The sequence below is a fragment of the Buceros rhinoceros genome, unplaced genomic scaffold (genome assembly GCF_000710305.1).
Source record: "Buceros rhinoceros silvestris isolate BGI_N320 unplaced genomic scaffold, ASM71030v1 scaffold3604, whole genome shotgun sequence".
NCBI classification, from domain to species: Eukaryota; Metazoa; Chordata; class Aves; order Bucerotiformes; family Bucerotidae; genus Buceros; species Buceros rhinoceros.
In genome coordinates this window covers 46,885-65,175 of record NW_010406301.1, presented here as the reverse complement: position 1 = coordinate 65,175, position 18,291 = coordinate 46,885, and the positions used below count along the sequence as shown (strand labels likewise).

General features: G+C 37.9%; 1 protein-coding gene across 1 annotated transcript in view; it reads left to right on the top strand.

Annotated features, from left to right (window-relative positions):
• Positions 1-349: 349 nt before the first annotated feature.
• The window catches only part of LOC104491563 (lipopolysaccharide-responsive and beige-like anchor protein), a gene marked incomplete at its 5' end in the record, with an annotated part of 58,361 nt that continues 40,419 nt past the window's right edge, over positions 350-18,291 (top strand). The window contains 2 exons of the mRNA XM_010134010.1: positions 350-517; positions 15,339-15,428. Coding sequence (XP_010132312.1) covers positions 350-517; positions 15,339-15,428 — 258 coding nt within the window. The remainder of the gene's footprint in view (positions 518-15,338; positions 15,429-18,291) is intronic.

The window sequence follows — 18,291 nt, the reverse complement described above, 5'->3', positions numbered from 1 at the left end:
CACAGAAAAGCACAATTTCATCTTGAGAGTTCGTAGGAACATAGCCTTGTAGCTCTCTATAAAGACATAAATGCTTTCCACTTGCTACTTTTAATCTTATTCCCACTATTAGAGTTAAAAAAGCAAGGTCTTCTGGTCAGTGGGGGGTAGGGAGTGAAACTGTGGCATCTATCACAGGGCCCACCTTTCTTTGGGTAGAACGTCTAAAATACTGTTACAATCCTGTACTTGGATTTGATAAGGTAATTTTGTACACGATTCAAAAAATGCTTCTGCTGCTACTAAATGATGACTATCTGGCAAATTTGAGTTTATATATTTTGTGTGTGGTTTTGTTTTGTTTTTACAGGCATTAGAAAGTGAGTTTGTTTCCTGCCAGCTTCACCAGTGGATTGATCTGATTTTTGGCTACAAACAGCAAGGGCCAGAGGCTGTTAGGTCCCTGAACGTGTTCTACTATTTGACTTACGAAGGAGCTGTCAATTTAAGTTCAATAACAGATCCTGTACTAAGAGAGGTAAGTTTGTACTTTAAATATGAGAAAGGAAAATCTTTGTTGACCATGGTAGTATTGAAAGTGTAAAGACTCCACATTGTTCAAGGCTACTGGCGATTGTTCAAGTCGTGGTGTTCTCTTGTAGTTTGGCTACAGGCCAGTCAAATGCAAGGTGCCTGAACTAGTTGTCAGAGTGTCCAAAATTGAAAGAATAAGCATGCATGTTGTTCCTGAGCTTTGTGCACCTGGTATCAGCACAAACTGGATGTCAGCATAAAAATAAATGTTCAAGGGTTGCTTCAGTTGCTAAGAGCAGTCGTTTTGTTCAATAATACTGGATCTGAATAATAGAAGGCAGTGAGAAGCCTCGATTTGGCTTCTACTTTTGAATTTACTTTTACAGTTTTAACTATTTTCTTTCAATACAATCTTCCATGTGTAGTACGCAGCAAACACCATCCTTTTATAGCTTTCATTGTTTTTATTTGGCTTGCTCTCAAAGCAATCATGTCTTGACCTGCACTTTTCATCTGCAAAAGTAGAGTATTTAAATATTGGAAAAATCAGTAGTCTCACTGACACACAGCACCATTCAGAAAAATCTATTTGCTAAAGTATCCCTTAAGATATTGTGTGGTTAAAGACGCATCCCTCCTCCTCCACCTAAATAGCTGTTTATAAGAAAAAAAAAAAAAAGGCAGGATGGGGTAGGTGATTAAAACAGAGTTTTGTTATGCCGGCAAGTATATTAATTATAAAATAAATGCAACTGGTACTTTGTTATAAAATATTCTGATTCTCTGAGTACAAAGTAATACTGTCAATTTTATTTAAACGGGTGGCTACGTGTATACCAACAGGTAATATATATGTGAACTGAATGAGAACAAGAATGAAGACATTTCTGCTTACAGATATTAGGTGTGAGGGTCACCGTAGACTTCTAGGCTAATCCTGATTGAAGTATTTGTTATTTATTGCTTATTGAAAGAAGGTCTGAGAAGTAAGTAATTATTATTTTAAATATTACCATTTTTTCTGTATATATGTACTGGCTGTCTGACTGGAGCACCTTGACAGTCACATCATAGCAACACTGCAACACTTGGCTTCTAAGGAAAAATATCATCTGGGTTTGAAACCGTTAGTGACCCAAGGGTACTAGATGTTCACTCTGCTATGTTTTTATTTCATTGATAATGTTTGAGCACTGTACACTGACAAGGAAATATTAAGACTATTTATCAGACTCGTGAAGTTCTAGGTTTAAGTGTGAGCTGAAAAATAGGCTAGACATTGTGTGTATTTTGCTCTTAATCTTGATGTTAAATGAATGCTCATTGAACCATCACTGATGAAACTAGTAATTGAAGTAATAAGAATCAAAATAGCGGTCTGCCACACACAATTTTTATGTCATTTTTATTTGTTTCTAGAACAGTTCTATTATCAGTTTAACTGTGATCTGTTCTACTTGTGTCATAGCCTGAAAAAAGTAGTTTGAGACCAGGGAAGTTGCAAATCTGTCTGAAAGTCATCTCAGTTAGAAAGGCATTCACTTTGTACTTCTATCAATATTTTTTGTTACCAAATCTTTTGAATTTGTCATGTTTTATTGCACTTCACCGCAATGTTTCTTACTTTTGAGTTGTTCTATGCTGCTTGAACTGCGTGGCATGTAAAAATGAAAACAGGAGAGGAAGAATAGCGGTGTCATTGAGTTCATGATAATGAAGTAGCTTAGCAGCAGTCAGATTTTGAAACACTACTGAGGGTGTCAAGAACACGTGCTGATGAATGTGGGCAGCAGAATGAATGATATCTTGTAGCATTTTCATTCTGAGTTACTTGAAGATTGGACCAATGGGATATTTTTATTTAGTGTTTTTAAGCAGGTCAGTAAACCAGTAAAAAGATTCCTGTTTAGTTAGGTACCTCTTGCTATTGACATGGTTTTGTAAAGTGTATTTCTGTATTTTGTAAATGTATGCAATTTGAAATGGTACATAAGATCATGATACGATATTGACAGTGCAGAGATTTAATGACTATCATCACTAATGGTGAGTTATTCTGTTTTAACTTATGAGAAGAAGTGAAAGTAATAAAAAATCTGTGTGTATATCTGTGTGCATAATCATTCTATATCTATGTGCTAAATGAATTTATCATGCATCTTTGACAGCATCACCTTCTTCCTGCTTACTAATCCATCTCCCTGAGGACCTGTGCTAACATTCTGTACTGCCAAGCAGCTTCAATCAGTATTTATTTTTTCCCTTCAGTCAGCTTGCCAGAAAATATTACTACTTTTCTCTACCAAATTACTGCTCAGAGGCCAAATGAGGTTTTTTTATCTGGACAATTAACAGCTTTTTTAGGCAGGCATGACACCTCAGATTTACTACGTTTATTAGGCAACTATTAAACTAGAGTTTTTACTCTGTATTTCTTGGTTTCAAAAAGGATACTTCTGGCTCTCTGCTCTTGATAAGGTTCGGGTCTTAAAATCTTGACGGCTGTAGCAGAATTTCTTTTTTTTTCTTTTGCTAACCTAAAACAAGGAGTAGCTTCTGTATACTCTTGAGACTTGCAAGTTACTGAGGCTTTTAGGTATCATATGGAAATAATACCATATGCTTAAAACATGGCAGTTTCTCCATATTGATGGGCCACATCAATAATGAGAACCCTATGATGCCTGTTTTTCTGAAGTGTCTTCACAGATATGTGTATAGATATTGGTGACCTAACTCATCAGCAAAGGCCACACACAGAATAATAGTGGAAGGAACTGAGAAGTGGAAGAGTTTTAGGTTAATGCAGAATTTCCTTAGGTCTCCTAAATGGCTCCAACTGGCACCTTTATTTTTATAGGCAGTCAGGTTATATATATTACAAAAAGGAAGCACTCGTCTAGGAAGGAAAACTACTTGATTAAAACCATATACCACCTTTCTTTTTTTTAAACTGAAAATGTAGAACTTTTACATCCTCTCGTACTGCTGTGAGCAATTTTTTCATGCCATTCTTTCTGCCTATGGGAATAAAGGAAGTAAAGTATTTTGAAAGGATCTGACTGCTATAATAGAAAATTTTAAACTAAAATGCAAACCATGGGCCACATGCTACCTTTTGGCAGATAAACCCTGGGGAGTGCAAAGCTTGCATAATTCAAAGGCAAATCTCAGGGGGAGGAGAGTAGATCAAGAGAGAAAGGTTTGAGTCACAGCCAGTGGGGGAAGGGAACCGCACCCAGGAGAAGGCAAGGCAAGAGATCTAGTATATCTGCTGGCATCTTGGTGCTCTACTTGTCCCTGCAGAGACCATTCTTTCCTTCCTCCTCTTTTGAGCGTTTTTAACATCAATGTCATTGACTCTGATCCTTGTACTTGTGTGTCTTGCTGAAGGAGGTTAGAAATGCGGAGGGAAGATGCTGTGCAGTTGACCAGCAGTAGGTATCACATCTCTTTCCAGTGTGAAATGTGGTATTTGCCGGCAGAGGTACACTATGTGACTACCTTCTGTTGACTTGTTCTTGTATGCCGCAGTTTGACCTGTGGAACTCCCAGTCACAAGATCTGCTGTGGAAGAGCTTCTTTGTTGCCAGTGTGGAAGAGGCAAGGAGTCACGGTAGCATAGATAAATGTCATCCAGCTGTTCTGGAGAGAATTCATAGCACCTTCTTATCACAAACTCTGCTCTCTTTTTGCAACGGCTGTCCAAGAATAAAAAAAAAAAGGAAAAAAGAAAAAAGAAGTAGAATTAGACCCAAGCCATTCAGACAAGCAGCTGATTAAGAGGTGAAGCACAATCCATAGAAAATAATTTGTATATTGGGCTGATTTGTGGGTATTCCATTAGTATCTTGGTCGGAAGAATAGGAATTCCTATTGTCTCTGTTATAGTGCAACAAAGGATGATCATGAACATGGGCTGCACTTTGGGTTCCTGATTAAAAGTCCATTTCTCCACTGATAGCCCTATGTAGACAGCGTAAGTGCTCGATAAGCATAAAAAAAAGAGAAGTGAATAACAGGAAGGCAAAATATTACTTGAGGAATAAGTCATTAATTTACTACAGAAATCTCTGAACCAAAAGAAGCATATTAACTTTTGTACCAGAAAGCACCTAACCATATTCTTCAAATAATTTTGAAAACATCATCTGTTATGATCTTTGTAGGCAGTAATTAAGGAAGACTGACCGCTTTAGAAGAGCAATAGTAGCTCAAAAAAGATGAGAATAAGTTCTAGCCAATGGGGATAAGTCCTACCCCACATACTTTCATGAAGTGATTTGGTTTTAGCCTTAGATGATTCTGTTATTTAATACTTCTTCCTTTGAAGAGGAGGAGCCATTTTGTTACATGAAGGCAGTCTGTTTGACATTAGGGAGCACAAGTTTCTCTATTGTATCAGCACCTTTTTTTCTGCTGTTGATATTTTATTTCCATATGAACTGAGGAGTTTCAGAAATTGTGAAGAATCGGCTTGGACATAGCATTCGGTACATTATTTCAATGTGCCACTTCTGATTATATAAAGATAGGAAATAATTCTTTCATTTTCAGTTTTAAGGCACGTGGGATAAATTATTTTATGGACAACAGCTTTTAAATGTTGACTGAGATTAATATCTTTGGGTAAGTTTTATCACATCTTAGTCCTATCTCTTATGAGTCTGATTTTATTTTTAAATATTTATGGTTTGAGAGACTTCTGTGCTTTCCAAAAGAAGTTACAAGGATGTTTAGTTTACATGACCCCAGTTTCACGACAGCAGTAGCAGATCTGATATCTTATCCCAGAGAAAGCATTTTTGGCCTCTCTTTTAGCTGTGTTCATGGTGGGAGTTAATAGCATATTTCAGCCCTTACTCAGCTGGAGAGCTCTGACAGCAGTGAATCTTTCACAAAGTATAAACACGATTTGTATTTATTGCGTAGTTAACATTTACTAAATAGTTGGGTAAATGATCAGTCTGTTTCTAGCAGGTTGAGCAACAGCCTTTATTGTGGCTGCAATGAGTTTTAAAAAGTAGGATAAAGTGATTATAAAATACTGTCACAGAGCAGTAAATTCAGATGTGTTGAATTCATTAAGTAACGAATTCATGCAGGCAAAATTCACAGTACTGTAGAAACACTCTCTGAATCATCTCTGGCCAGAAGTGTGTTGCACAGATGGCATGCTTGACATTGCACAGCACAGGAACAGCGTGAAAAGACAAACATCGAGAATTGGTCTAGTTTTAATTGTAAATTGATAATAAAATAGCAGTATAAGGAGCCAGAATTACGAAGAATATGTTTGAAGGAAACATACTGATTCATGGCTAAGATGTGGACTTGTCAGCTACGCCCAAGCCCGTGCCCTGGTCTTTTCCTGTGAAGGAATGCGGAGCAGGGTTGCAGAGTGAAGTCAGGGCTGTGGTGGGTGGGCAGGTACCACTGCTGCATGCAGTCGGCTCGTCCGGGCATCGGGACTTTCCCATGAAAAAAATGAGTGTTTTCTTCTGGTAAAAAGGACCACTTAAATAATAGGAGCCCCATTCCTGCCCCCAGTTCGTATCATTTACCTATTAATTCTCACATCTCTGCACACACTCTGACCTGTCTGTGCTGTTGGAGTAAACAGACAAAGCGAGCCATAATTAAGTGTTTACTGTGATATCTGGGAGGTGTGGCACTTCTTTGATTCTATTCAGCCCAGAGTTTGACATGAGGAATGGGGGTTTATTGCCCTTTGTCTTAACTTAGTGTTTCCTACAGCGCTTAGAAACAGACATAAAAGTATTCGGCTAAGTTTTGATCCAGAGAAATATTTGACCTGAATGTTCTGTCTGTCGTTACAGAATAGATTCTAATTTTACTTGGTGCTGCTTCTTCTCTATCCAGCAGTAAAAAGAGTGATATTTTTGAGTTAAAGTAGGACTAAGATGCCTGATGCATAAAGGATTAAAAAAATAAGCATCAAACAACTACTTTGACTGGAAGTAGTAAAGCTTTTTTGGAAGGAGGTAACTCATGTAAACTATTTTTTCAGCTTGAAGTGTTTTGTGGTTTTTGGTTTTTTTTTCAGCTCCTGAATGAAATTCTAAGGATAGAAATTTTCAGCACAGTCAGTTCCCTCACCTCTTCTTGCTTGACCTGTCTTGTGGATATATCAGAGCCAGAGAAGCCTTGAGACCCCCTGGGCTCTTTGCATTGTTTTTTGTGCCTGGCTGGTCAGTCTTAGATGGCTGACATATTTGTTGACCAGCATTAAATAAGAGAGAGTAATCAAAAGGTAAATAAGGGATGGCAAAACCTGATGTTCATAATCCTTCAAAAATAACTTTTTTGAATAGAAAGTATTTCCATTTTTAAACTTCTTTTTCTCTTCCATATGTGGAAAGGATGAGGTACACTAGTGTATAACAGCTACAGTTATCATACACCAAGTCATTTAGCCTTGAATCAAACATGGAAGGGAACAGGCTACAAAACAGGCTACAAAAATTATGTTATTTTTTCTGTCATCAGCGTGCTTTGATTGTTTGCAGGCTCTTTATGCAGTCTAAACAATATCTGTCTTAACTCTCTCTGTAACTGGGAAGCTCAAGAATTATTCTTCAGAGTATTTTTACTGTCTTTGCACATTGCAGCCTATGGTGTCTAGCTCATCGGTGTTCCCACTGTGTCTGCAGATGTAGTGAGGTGTTTACTTACCAAACTGTAGTACGTTAGGTATTAGTTATATTTGAACAATAACTGCTTCTCGAGTGAGAGCGCTTGTGGTCATGCCAAAGGTGCTTTTCCTCAAGCAGTATCCAAAAATCCAGTCTCAGTTTAACATTATGTTTTATCGATTGATTACAAAAAGATCATTCATTGCAGTAGAAGACTGAGATAATATTGTACCTGTACTGGTTTGATCTTGCAGGTAGTAGTTATGACTTACTTTAAATAAATGTATTTTTTAGCTTAGCAATGAATTATTTGTTTCTTTTTCACAAGCGTTACAGATTCTGAAAGGTGATCACACAAGACAGCTTAAAGACTTGGCTTTTTACATCAGCGTATTAACCTTATTCAGATTGAAGTGTTATATTTTGATGAAGCTTTTTAATTTAATGAATAGAGATGGCATCAAAGGTGAAGAAATTCCATGGAATGCAAACACACTGGAATAGATTGCTGTTTTCCAGAGGAGACAGTTTGTATCAGAAAATTTGGAGTCAGTTAAGTAGCAAGTAGGCTGTGTGAATGTTATGGTTAACTGTTTGTTTGAATGAATAATGCCAGAAATATTGTGAAATTTCAAGGTATTGCACGTGGCAATGCCGCTGCTGTCTCTGTGATAATTACTGATTTTTAGCTGAAAGCAATGAGATTCTCTCTTGAAATGTTCAGCTGCCGTAGTGAAGAGAGACATGAAACAATTTTGGGGCTGGTGCTCAAATAAAATGAAAACTCTTATATTTAAAAAAATATCCCCAGAGTTGCTTAGGGTTTTGCTTGTACTAAATCCATTTTTGTACATGGGTCTTTAAATTCATCTTCACTTTCTTTTTAGATTTTTTCCCGTTTTTATTTTGCCAGTCTCTTTGAAGTACTACCAGGCCTGTTTTTCTAGTTCTAGTTTTTTTATCTGCTTCTTTCCAGTAGCCAAAGATTTAGGTGTTTTGAATGAGCACATCAGTGCTCCAGACAGAGATACTGTTTGAAATTATCCATGAACCCAGTGCCTCTGAACATTGTTGAGTGACGTTTGTTTCTGTTGGTTGTGTCTGCTCTGACTAACTGGTTTCTTTCAGATTGGCAGCTGGGATTACGCTGCAGTAGATGGACAGCTGCGTGAGCTGGAGATTGCAGCCAGGCCATGCTATGCCTCTGCTTAATATGCCTGGAATTTATATATTCAGATTGAACCAACATGCATGGCCCTGAGGGGGATCTGTTTGTATTCTCACAAGCTGTGATTACTTCCTGTTTTACTTTAATGACTGCCATGTAATTGTCGTATTGATTAGTCTGGTAAAAAGCCTTCATTTTTCTTTATTCTCACAGAAGATTTCTTAATATAGTTTAAAGTTGTGGAAGGCATCCTATGCTGTGCTCCCTTCGACAGTTTTGTGTGATGCAGCCCCAAAAAAGTATTGTTCGTGTATTGAATCTCAAACAGCTTTGTGGAAAAAAAAGGAATCCTGTGTGGGGTGACACCCTCTCTGCCCCTGGGGATCTGCAGCATTTTGGATTTAATAAATAACAAGTGGTTAGACTAGTAACCAACTTCTGAACAGACAACGATAGTATTTTGAGCAAACATAAGGAACTGAAATTAGGGGGGGCAAAGAAAAGAAAAAAAATATTCTACAAAAGGTGTTTCTTGCAAGGAAGTTACTGAGAAGGAAGAGAAAACCCCCTATGCTTCATGTATACTTGATGGCTTTCATTTCTACAGTTTTATGTTGTTTTCTTGTGTAATGAGGCGTGTTCGGTTGTGTTACATATATCTCTAATGCACTGCAGCAGGCAAGGGTTGTGCACTTTTTACTTCATACCAGCTTGCCAGTGTCCTCTAATAATGTCCCCCTCTGCAGGTTGTTGACAGTATTTCGTAAACGTGTTACCTGAGCTGAAGTAGTGGGCTGCAACTGGCATCTTTTACACTCCGTTTGGTTAACAGAGGGTATGTCACAAGCATTTTGCAGGCGTGTTTAATGATACCTGGAGAACACAGGTGACTCTTGGTCTTGTACCATCTTTCTTTAGCCTTTCTCCTTGCTCCCTTCCCTCCCCTGCCATTTGTTAGATTTTAAAGCTAGCGTAGGGAATTTTCTTTACACCAGTACGTTAAGTGAACAGTGCAATGATAAAAAATTGAAGCAATTGATTCAATATGAAAAGGTTGATTTGCAAGATTGAGAGAAGAGATTTTTCTGATTTGGTATGAAGAAATTAAGCTGCTCATTTTATTTTTAAAACAGTAGATGGGAGTGTGTGAATTTACGATACTAACGTTTGAGTGCTGTTTTTTTCACTGGGTCAAGTGTAGTGCAATATCCCCAGGGCAGGTGTACGGTCGGCAAGCATATACATTGCCTGTTTCAGAAAAGCATTTTGCCCATTTTTCACTATCTTGAGCTAACAGGGATTGTTATGAAACAAGGTAGATGGTACTAGAAAGAGCTTCTCTTCTATAGTCTTTAACCTGTTTTCATCTAAGTGTTATGAAACGTGCGTGTTCTCTGAATAGCGTTATTTGTGTCTCTGTAGTCTGTGAGGAATTTAACTAAGAATCTTACTGTTGGACCGTAAGTGACAATGTGGTCAGAAGAGGTTTTCTGATCACTTGTTATCAGAGCTTGATTTTAATCACCGTCCCGTGGGGAAAGGAGCTAGTCAGTTGGCCACTAAGCCATTCAGCTTCACTGTCTGAGGGAAAACCTGTCAAATATTCTGTGTTCTCTAGTGCTATAAAGCAACATCTGGGTGGAAGGAAAGGGAAAGCAAGTAATCATAATTGCATGTTACTCAAGCCAATAGAAGTCACTGAGGAACATGCGTGTAAACCTTTTTGAATATTGAAAAGTGACGTAGGAGCGGCAGAGAGCCAAAGTAATTATTTTTGCAAGGGCTTTTATTTTCTGGACATAACTGCTGGATAGAAAGATGGAGGTTGAACCCAAAACATTTTCTGTCCCGAGCATGTACATTGAAAGAAATGTATTACAATGCATGACGCTATTTCACCTGGGCTTTCTAATGTTTGGCAATTAAACGTTACAGATTTGAGAAGTAACTGGAATACTTTGGTGTAGATCGGTAATGGTATATTGACTGAAAGCAGCCTCATTGTAGTGGACGGTGAGGTCGTAGCTTGTTGTGCGTTCAGACCGAGGCGTGCATTTTAAACACAGGTATGCTGTGCCGGCATAGACTCTGCAGGCAATTTGGTGTTTTGTGTTTGAGTAGGCATGATGAAAGCAATTCTGGGACTCCTGTGGTCTTTAAATCTAGAGTTAAATGGTGTGTATCTTGCCTTTCAACTATATGGGCCTTCATTTCAGGATCTGAGTTCAAAACTGGAGACCGTTTCAGTTTTTCTCTGTGACACTCACTGCAGTTCCCCTCCACCCGCCCTCCCTCATATTTAATTTTATAGTTCTTTCAGACATAAACATGAAAAAAAAAAGCAATTTTGACTTAGTTTCTGAGTGTTGCTGCAAAGAAAAGTAACAAACATCTGTTTTTACCTTAACTGCATCCATATGTTCAACCTCCCCATCACCCTCCTTTGCAAAAAATTTACAGCCGTATTTAGTAGGTACTGCATACTGTTGAATTAACTTTCTTCACAGTTAGACTCTAAACTTACCCTCTAATCTGAAAATATCCGTACCAAACAGTGGCCAAAAGCTACATTATAGCTAAGCCAAGTTTTCGAGTTTTACACTCTTCCTCTTTCAATTTACTTCCCTATTCCCCTTCTCCCCTTCCCATCCCCCAAGAAAAGAGGAGATGATCCAGGAGGCTTTTTTAGGAAGAGGTTATTGTGGTAATCGGATAAATGTTAACTTGTGAAATTTTCATATGGCTTTCATACTTATAAGATTAATTAACGTTGGAAATACCACATTTATCTCATAAGTATGTGGTTTGAGATACATGCCATGTGGATTATTGTAAAGGGTTAGTTACCTTGTTTTCATTTTATTACTTCTTGTCATACTATCTGGAACAATTCTGGCCTTACCAAGGTTTTGTTTTTGTAGAGGATTTTCAGGAAGAAGGCTGTTTTACTGAGATATTTGAGAAGGAGTGAAACAAAATGAGGAAGGATATTATCTTTTACTTTGTGGTATGCAGCATGTTTTCAGAGATGAGAGTTTGTGGAACCAAAGGTATCTTTCAAACAAAGGTTATTTCTTTCCAGTTATATAGTGCCTTTACTAGATGTGAAACTAGTTGTGCAAATTTCCCAAATGTTTCTACCTCCAATAAGCTAAAGGGTTGTGTGTTCCTGAGGGATTCAGCAATGTGAGAACACATGCCCTTCCTCTGCCGCTAGAAGCAGCTGTCTGTCTCTTAGTAATACTGACTAATGCTAGTAATACATTTTTCAACAAAACCAAAGTTAGAAGTTGGGCTGTAATTTGTTAGAAAGTGAGTTGATGACTTTTTGACTGATGGTCAGTTTACCTTATATTCTCAGCTAAGTGGTAGGTTGTTTTCTTCAAAGGAGATATTAATTCTCTCTCTGAGGAAGAGATTCCCTGCTCCTTGCTGATTTTCTTTGACAAGTTGAGCAAAAGTCTGAGTGACATCTGGTGGCTAAAATGCCCTGTATTTCCCTTTCTATTGTTATGTACCTTGAGATAACAGAGAGTGCTAACTCCGCTATCACATGTTTCTGCTGACAGAGGGAGGTCACGCGTCCTTCTGTAGCGATCCCTCTGACTGAGACTTCATCACAACATGAAGTTGACATCTGGACTGACTTTGAATACAGTCTATGAAAAGGAAGGAATCATTTGGGGTTGCGAGTACACTCTCGTGGTCATAATTAAGAAATGTTGATGCTAAATAAAGAAATCTTACTTTTTTCCTTGATATTAAAAGGAACGCAAAAGGTTTTTATGCTGCAGTCTGGCCACTACGTCTAGACATAATTGTCCAGGTGTTGTTGCATTTACTCAACAATTTTTCATATTTCTTTTGGATCTCTGAAGATGTCAGTAAAGAGGACATACAGATACCAGTATGTATGTACTATTTATGTACAGTTTTGATGTTTTATGAAATCTTGTTAACTGTGGCAGGACATGATCTGAATGTAGATTTTCCTCATTTCATTGACGAAAAGGGAAAGATTGTACCAGGGAGCTGTTGTAATCCTGGAAATGCAGGCTCTTGTATTTTTTTGAAGGACCAGATAGAACCTAATGAGTTTAAAAGACTTGTTTGTGCCGGACGTGTGAATCCCAAACTTAAGCTAGATCAACAGCATGGATGTAGAAACTGCTGTTAAAGACTGAAAATGGGGAATTTGTGGTCCTCTAAGGCAGGCTTTGGCAAAATCATTGTCCCATTGGTCAGCAGTTTCGCCAGTTCTGACAGAACACTATGTGAACAGGCAGTGAGATGAGTAGAATATTTTATAGTTGTTTTTAATACCCCAGAGGGATTGTTTTCTGTGCTGAGGGTGGGTGGGAAACAAATAGCTGTTCTGCGGCTGCTGTTTTGTGGTCTGGGAGTGTGATACTGCTGAGTATCACGTATGTAAGCCGTGGAATCATAACTCTGTCTCAACCATTTTTTATGTTGCTGGAAGGTGGTGACTTCCTCTGAAATCTGGACTGTGGAAAATAGTATTCTGACTGCTGCTGTCAGTGATTAAAGCAGTTATAACATCTGATTTTTGTTCTGTATCAGTTTGGGCTCTTGTTGTAATGGATGTATTTCAAGTATTAAAACCCTTTGCATCAATATGTGGTATCCTGTGTTTAATTTTCCCTTTCTTATTACTGACACTATGTAAAAGAGTATAGTTTGTAAAGGCAGCACTGGGCATTAAAGGCCATACCAGATTTTATGGGCAAGATAAAAATTTGACTGTCTTTAAAAGCTGGACATGGACTGTTTGGGAATGGAAGTTTCTGTATTGATCATATGTCAATGTACAAGGAAGTTAATAAATCTGAAGCTTATTCTATTTTCAGCTCTAAAAGAAGTACGTGGGAGTTGTGCTTCAAGAATATTTATTCATTTAAAATAATATATTGGATATATATATATTAGGAAATAAATACTAGATCCTATAGACTGCAGATTTGCCATAAATATTTTAAGATGCACAGAATAACTGAGATCCAGGACTGTCTGCATTCTGTTCCTTCCATGTTCTTCTGGTTCCACCCTCAATGCAAAGCAGAATTCTCATTTGCTAGTAAAAATATTCCACTCAATCTGCAAGTAAATCTAGTCAAATCTTTTTCATCTGGATTTTTTTTGAAACTAACTGCTTTTTATGGAGAGGGTAGAGCTGATAACCAGTGTGCTGTTGCTTTGTTAATGCCTTGTTGCTTAGGGGACCTCAGATTCTATGCCCTTGGGATTCCCTTGATATCTCGAGTCACAAAACCCCAGATCTGAATTTTAATGTAGCATGTCTCATCACTAGGAGGGCAGCTCTGATGGTCTCACTGAGCGTCAGTGTTTCATGAATCTGCTGTTGCTGTTCCTTAGAAAGCACTAATTGAATTTGTCAGATTTCAGTCAGCTTTTTGATAAACTTACTCACCAGTTCTTTGAAGATTAAGGTGCTTCTCAGAGTGGGCAGAAGTGTTAGAATATGTCCATAGAGTAATCGTGACTCCTATTCTGGTGAGTTCAGATGTTTCAAAAGCCTTGCCAAATGTAATAAGGTAAACTGTTTTGGATGGCATGTTTCCTATCAGAGGATGATTATTTTTTTTTAAAGATCTTGAGGCCTCAGGAACATTCTGCTTTTGGTTTTGTTATTTCTGCGACAGGATAACGTTGTGTGCCCTAGTAATAGTCTTTGTTATTATCTAAAAACAGTTATTTTAAAGAATGAGCATAAGTGTTACTCCATTGTCTCAAAAATTGTAATGGGTGGCTAAAATAGAACAGGAAATGTAAGCGCAAGGAGCCTCAAGGTATGTTGAACCGTGGAAAAGATGAATCTCTGAGAGAAAAACGCGGTGTGGTAATAGCTAAAAAGTGCATAGTGGTTTTGTGTTTGAGCATTCAGGTGTCCCATTTAAAAGGCTTTTTTGAAGGGCCTGATTTTCGGGACTTCTTTTGAAAGAAGGACTTGCTAATGCCTCGCCTTAGGTACTCAGTGTCATTAGACACTTCTGCGAATGTAAGACTCAATGCACCAGAGCAACAAAAGTATTGGCCTTTCTGCAGTCTGTTAGCACACAGCTCGTGCAAGGTAATTTTACTTAGTTTAGCTCACAGTGAAAGAGACTCAGTCTATGCTGAATGATTTAAGGTTTTCTGTAGTATTAGCCTGTTTCCATGGATAGTCCAAGGATCTGGCTGACAAGAAATAACTTGCTGAATTTTGGCTGCTTGGTTTTATCTTTAAACCAGTGAGTAATAGGTGGCAACATGGAAACCTAGTTAGATGTGCCTAGGCAAGAGGCATAAGTTCCACATTTCAGAAAAAATATCTTTAACAAATCACTAAACATGAGATGGTATTTTCATGTGAAGAAAGTGATAAAGCATGTTGCTGAAGATACAGAGAAACTTTTTTAAAAAGGTTATTGCATTACAGCTTCATGTTCTCCTTTAGCTTTATTTAATATTAGTCTTGCTGTTGGTAGTTTAATGCATCCTAAAGTTGTTTGCTCTTTCTCAATGAAAATAAAAAAGCTTGGTGTCACTTTCGTTGTAGTTACTGCTGCCAAACTAAGTGATGGAGTTTATGTAGAAACTGGAACACTCTTAATACCTACAGAAACTTCTTAGAAATTAACTTTTGTTTCTGAGTTATGATGCAAACAGGATAAGCCAGTGTTAGAAAGGAAAAATGGAGCCAATATAGAGGGTTTCTGATTATAATAGCTTGTTTCTGTTTAATATCATTGAGCAGGATGAGGTTTTGCAGAGTTTCTCATGGAAATAGCATGCACAGTACTAAAATGATTACATCATTCGTAGTACCAGTGCCAAGCACTTAGCCCCACAGTGAACACACGGGGTTGATTTTCAACATGAAACAAGCCAGACGTGTGGACTGACATTTTCAGGTGACAGTTACGGTTCTATTGCCTGTAATTAGCACCTCTTAACATGCAACCTGCCTGTGCCTTTTTCAGGCTGTTGAAGCTCAAATACGAAGTTTTGGACAGACCCCTTCCCAACTCCTCATAGAACCACATCCTCCAAGAAGTTCTGCCATGCAAGTGGTAAGTACCATGTTAACTCTTTGTGACCTGCCATTTTGTTCACTTCCTTTACTATCTTAAAATTACTCTTTGCTTTGCTTTTATGTGGTTGTGGAATTGTGCTATTAAAAAAGGCAGATGAGTTACGATTTTGTAGGACTGGGAATGTATGCAGTGCTCAACTATTATTTATTGCTGAAAGGATTGTATTGATTTCTAGTACAGACTATTTTTGTCAGTGTAATCTAAGAACACTTCATCAGTTGATTTTGTTAATACCATACCTGTACAGGTGAGAGCAAGTCAGCATGGAGACCATTTAGTTAATCTGTGGCAGATTCCCTGAGAAGCATGGATTTAGGAGGTGGAACTTCCTTGTCTTTTCCCCCAGGCATAGGTTTTCCCCTAAAACCAGGATTACTAGGAATTCATGAGCTGAAACTTACATAGCAAAGAATGTGACTAAATGTGTTTTGCAGTAAAGCTAGGGTGATAAAATCCAGGCAGTGAGCATTAACATGCTTTTCCTTTTACCTCTACTTGTGTCTAATATAATTTTATTATACAACTATTACTTTATTACTGATTACTTTCCATATCATGTTGTGTGCAGTCCTTGGGTCTAAAATATCATTTGTGTTGTCATAGATCCAGACCTGAATATGTTAAGTGAATACTCTGACAAGTGGAGCACAGGGTCGGCTAATTCACAAGTTTTTCAAAAGATAATATTCTGTTATTGTTAAAATGGACATTGGGACATTTTACACTGACAAAAAAAAAAAAGACATTTTCTCCTTGTATGTTCTGTGAGATATATGTCGTACTCAAGCAGACGAAGGTTATTAGATAAAAAACAGATCTGAAGTGCAAAGGTTTTAGAAAAATTACACAAAATTTTGAAACGTTTCCAAAGTAGCTTACAAACCTTGTGATGGAGGAGTCTATGAAATATAAATTCTCTTACCAAATTGAGCCGCTAGCTCTTCTCAAATATGTCATGTGCTGTACATGAGACTTGGCCAGCTGCCTGTCCCCCCCATCCCCAGCGCCCTTTCTGCAGCCAGCACATACTACGCTTTGACATCTCTGCTGTAGACATGCTCCTGCCCTGGGATCCCACGTACTGGATGGACAGAGCTGATTGTGCTGATCTGTGATCTGCTGGCCCAGTGCACCTCCCACGTAGTGTCCCAGGGCTGCAGACCACTGCCCATGCACGAGCGTGTGCGCCATCCACGGGGCTCTCTCTTTCAGGAGAGCCCTGCTAACAGGCATGTCGGGGAGCCCAAGTGCCCTCATCATACAACTGCATGCCATCTGTGTGTCCGTCTGTCATGGTGCCATGTACTAGGCACTTGTCCTGATTTAGAGGGATTTCTTTCAGGAAGAGGAGAAACTTGAGATGTTGATTATTGATGTGTTTAACAGATCCGTTGTTATATAAATAATTTTGATGCCAGGAAGCAGTTTGTGTGGTTTTATGATAATGTTTTTCATGGTGCTGAATTAGTAAAGATTTAGTATGTAATGGAAGAAGTTAAATTTTATGAATTCAACTGTTTCTAACTCCAGTGTTTTTTCTGGGCTGAGGCACACACAGGAAAAACACCTTAGTTATCCATTTGCTCTGACCGGTTTTGTGGTTATTAATACATTATTTTGTAATAGCACTATATTAAGTGAAATACAATAAGGATGTTTTTTCCTGTCACAATTTTGAATTACTTCTAGTTGTATTATTTACTGAGTTTTCTGTTTTCATGTGTGCATGTACGCATGAACGCAGCCGAATTCAAAGCTACCACGTGCTGCGTTAAGTGCACAACCCATAATATACACCAGGTGTAGTAATTAGCAGTCACACGAAGGCTGCCTATTTGTCTGGGTTTGCCGCTGTTGCTGTATCCCCTTGTGTTTTCAACCATCAGATAGCTGGATTTAATTGAGGCCACATCAGATGAGGCATTACTGACACCTTTAATTGAATGAGCATCCAGGGAGGATTAACTCATAATATTGATTGGCTTTTAGCCACTTGCTCAGAAGGGTGTCTGGGTAGCTTATTAGTTGCTTTTATTTACACCTTTATGCAAAGACTGTAAATAGGAATTCATAGAGCAATATGTTTTTCTAAGTACTCTTAATAACTTTTTAAAAAGGAGTGATAATAAAAATGCAAATGTATTTAATTTTTTTATTCGTTCTGTATAAATATACGTTAACTGTATGCTGCATACATATATATGTAATGAAATATTGCAGGTGGAAAATAGCCAAGAACACTTCATTAGTGTTCTAATTCAGTTATTAGAAAATTACAAATACAAGAGCAATATGGCTACTGGTGACGAGGACGGTTGAATTTCTACATCTCTGTGGAGTTCTCTTTTTTAGGCACAGCATGCAGTCACAAACCCATTAAGTTTTGATTTTCCTCCTTATGTTTGATATCCGGACCTAAGGTGCTCGATATTTGGTTTCAACATTTGCAATGTAGTTAGAGAGCTCTGTTAACAAGTTATTAAACTTTTCAATTTAATAAATTAAAAAACTAAAACCTAAATACAGTCTGTTGAAAATGAGTGTGGATTCATACCCTTCCTTTAGTATTTCTAGAAATAACACAGGATAGTGTCTGTAATCACGTCCACTTTATATTCTTTACAACTGCATTTAATTATGTTTGTCCTTTGAAACACATTTGCAGTGAAGTCTTCTGTTTTGCATTCATAAATCTTACTTTTGTACACCAGAAATATATACAGAACATGTATCTAGTGTATGTGTGTATCTGTTCATTTTAATGTGCTTTCATGTTCTCATCTGGCTTGTAAAGAATTGCAGTCTGCCAATTTAATGCAACTCGAGACAATCTCTGGAA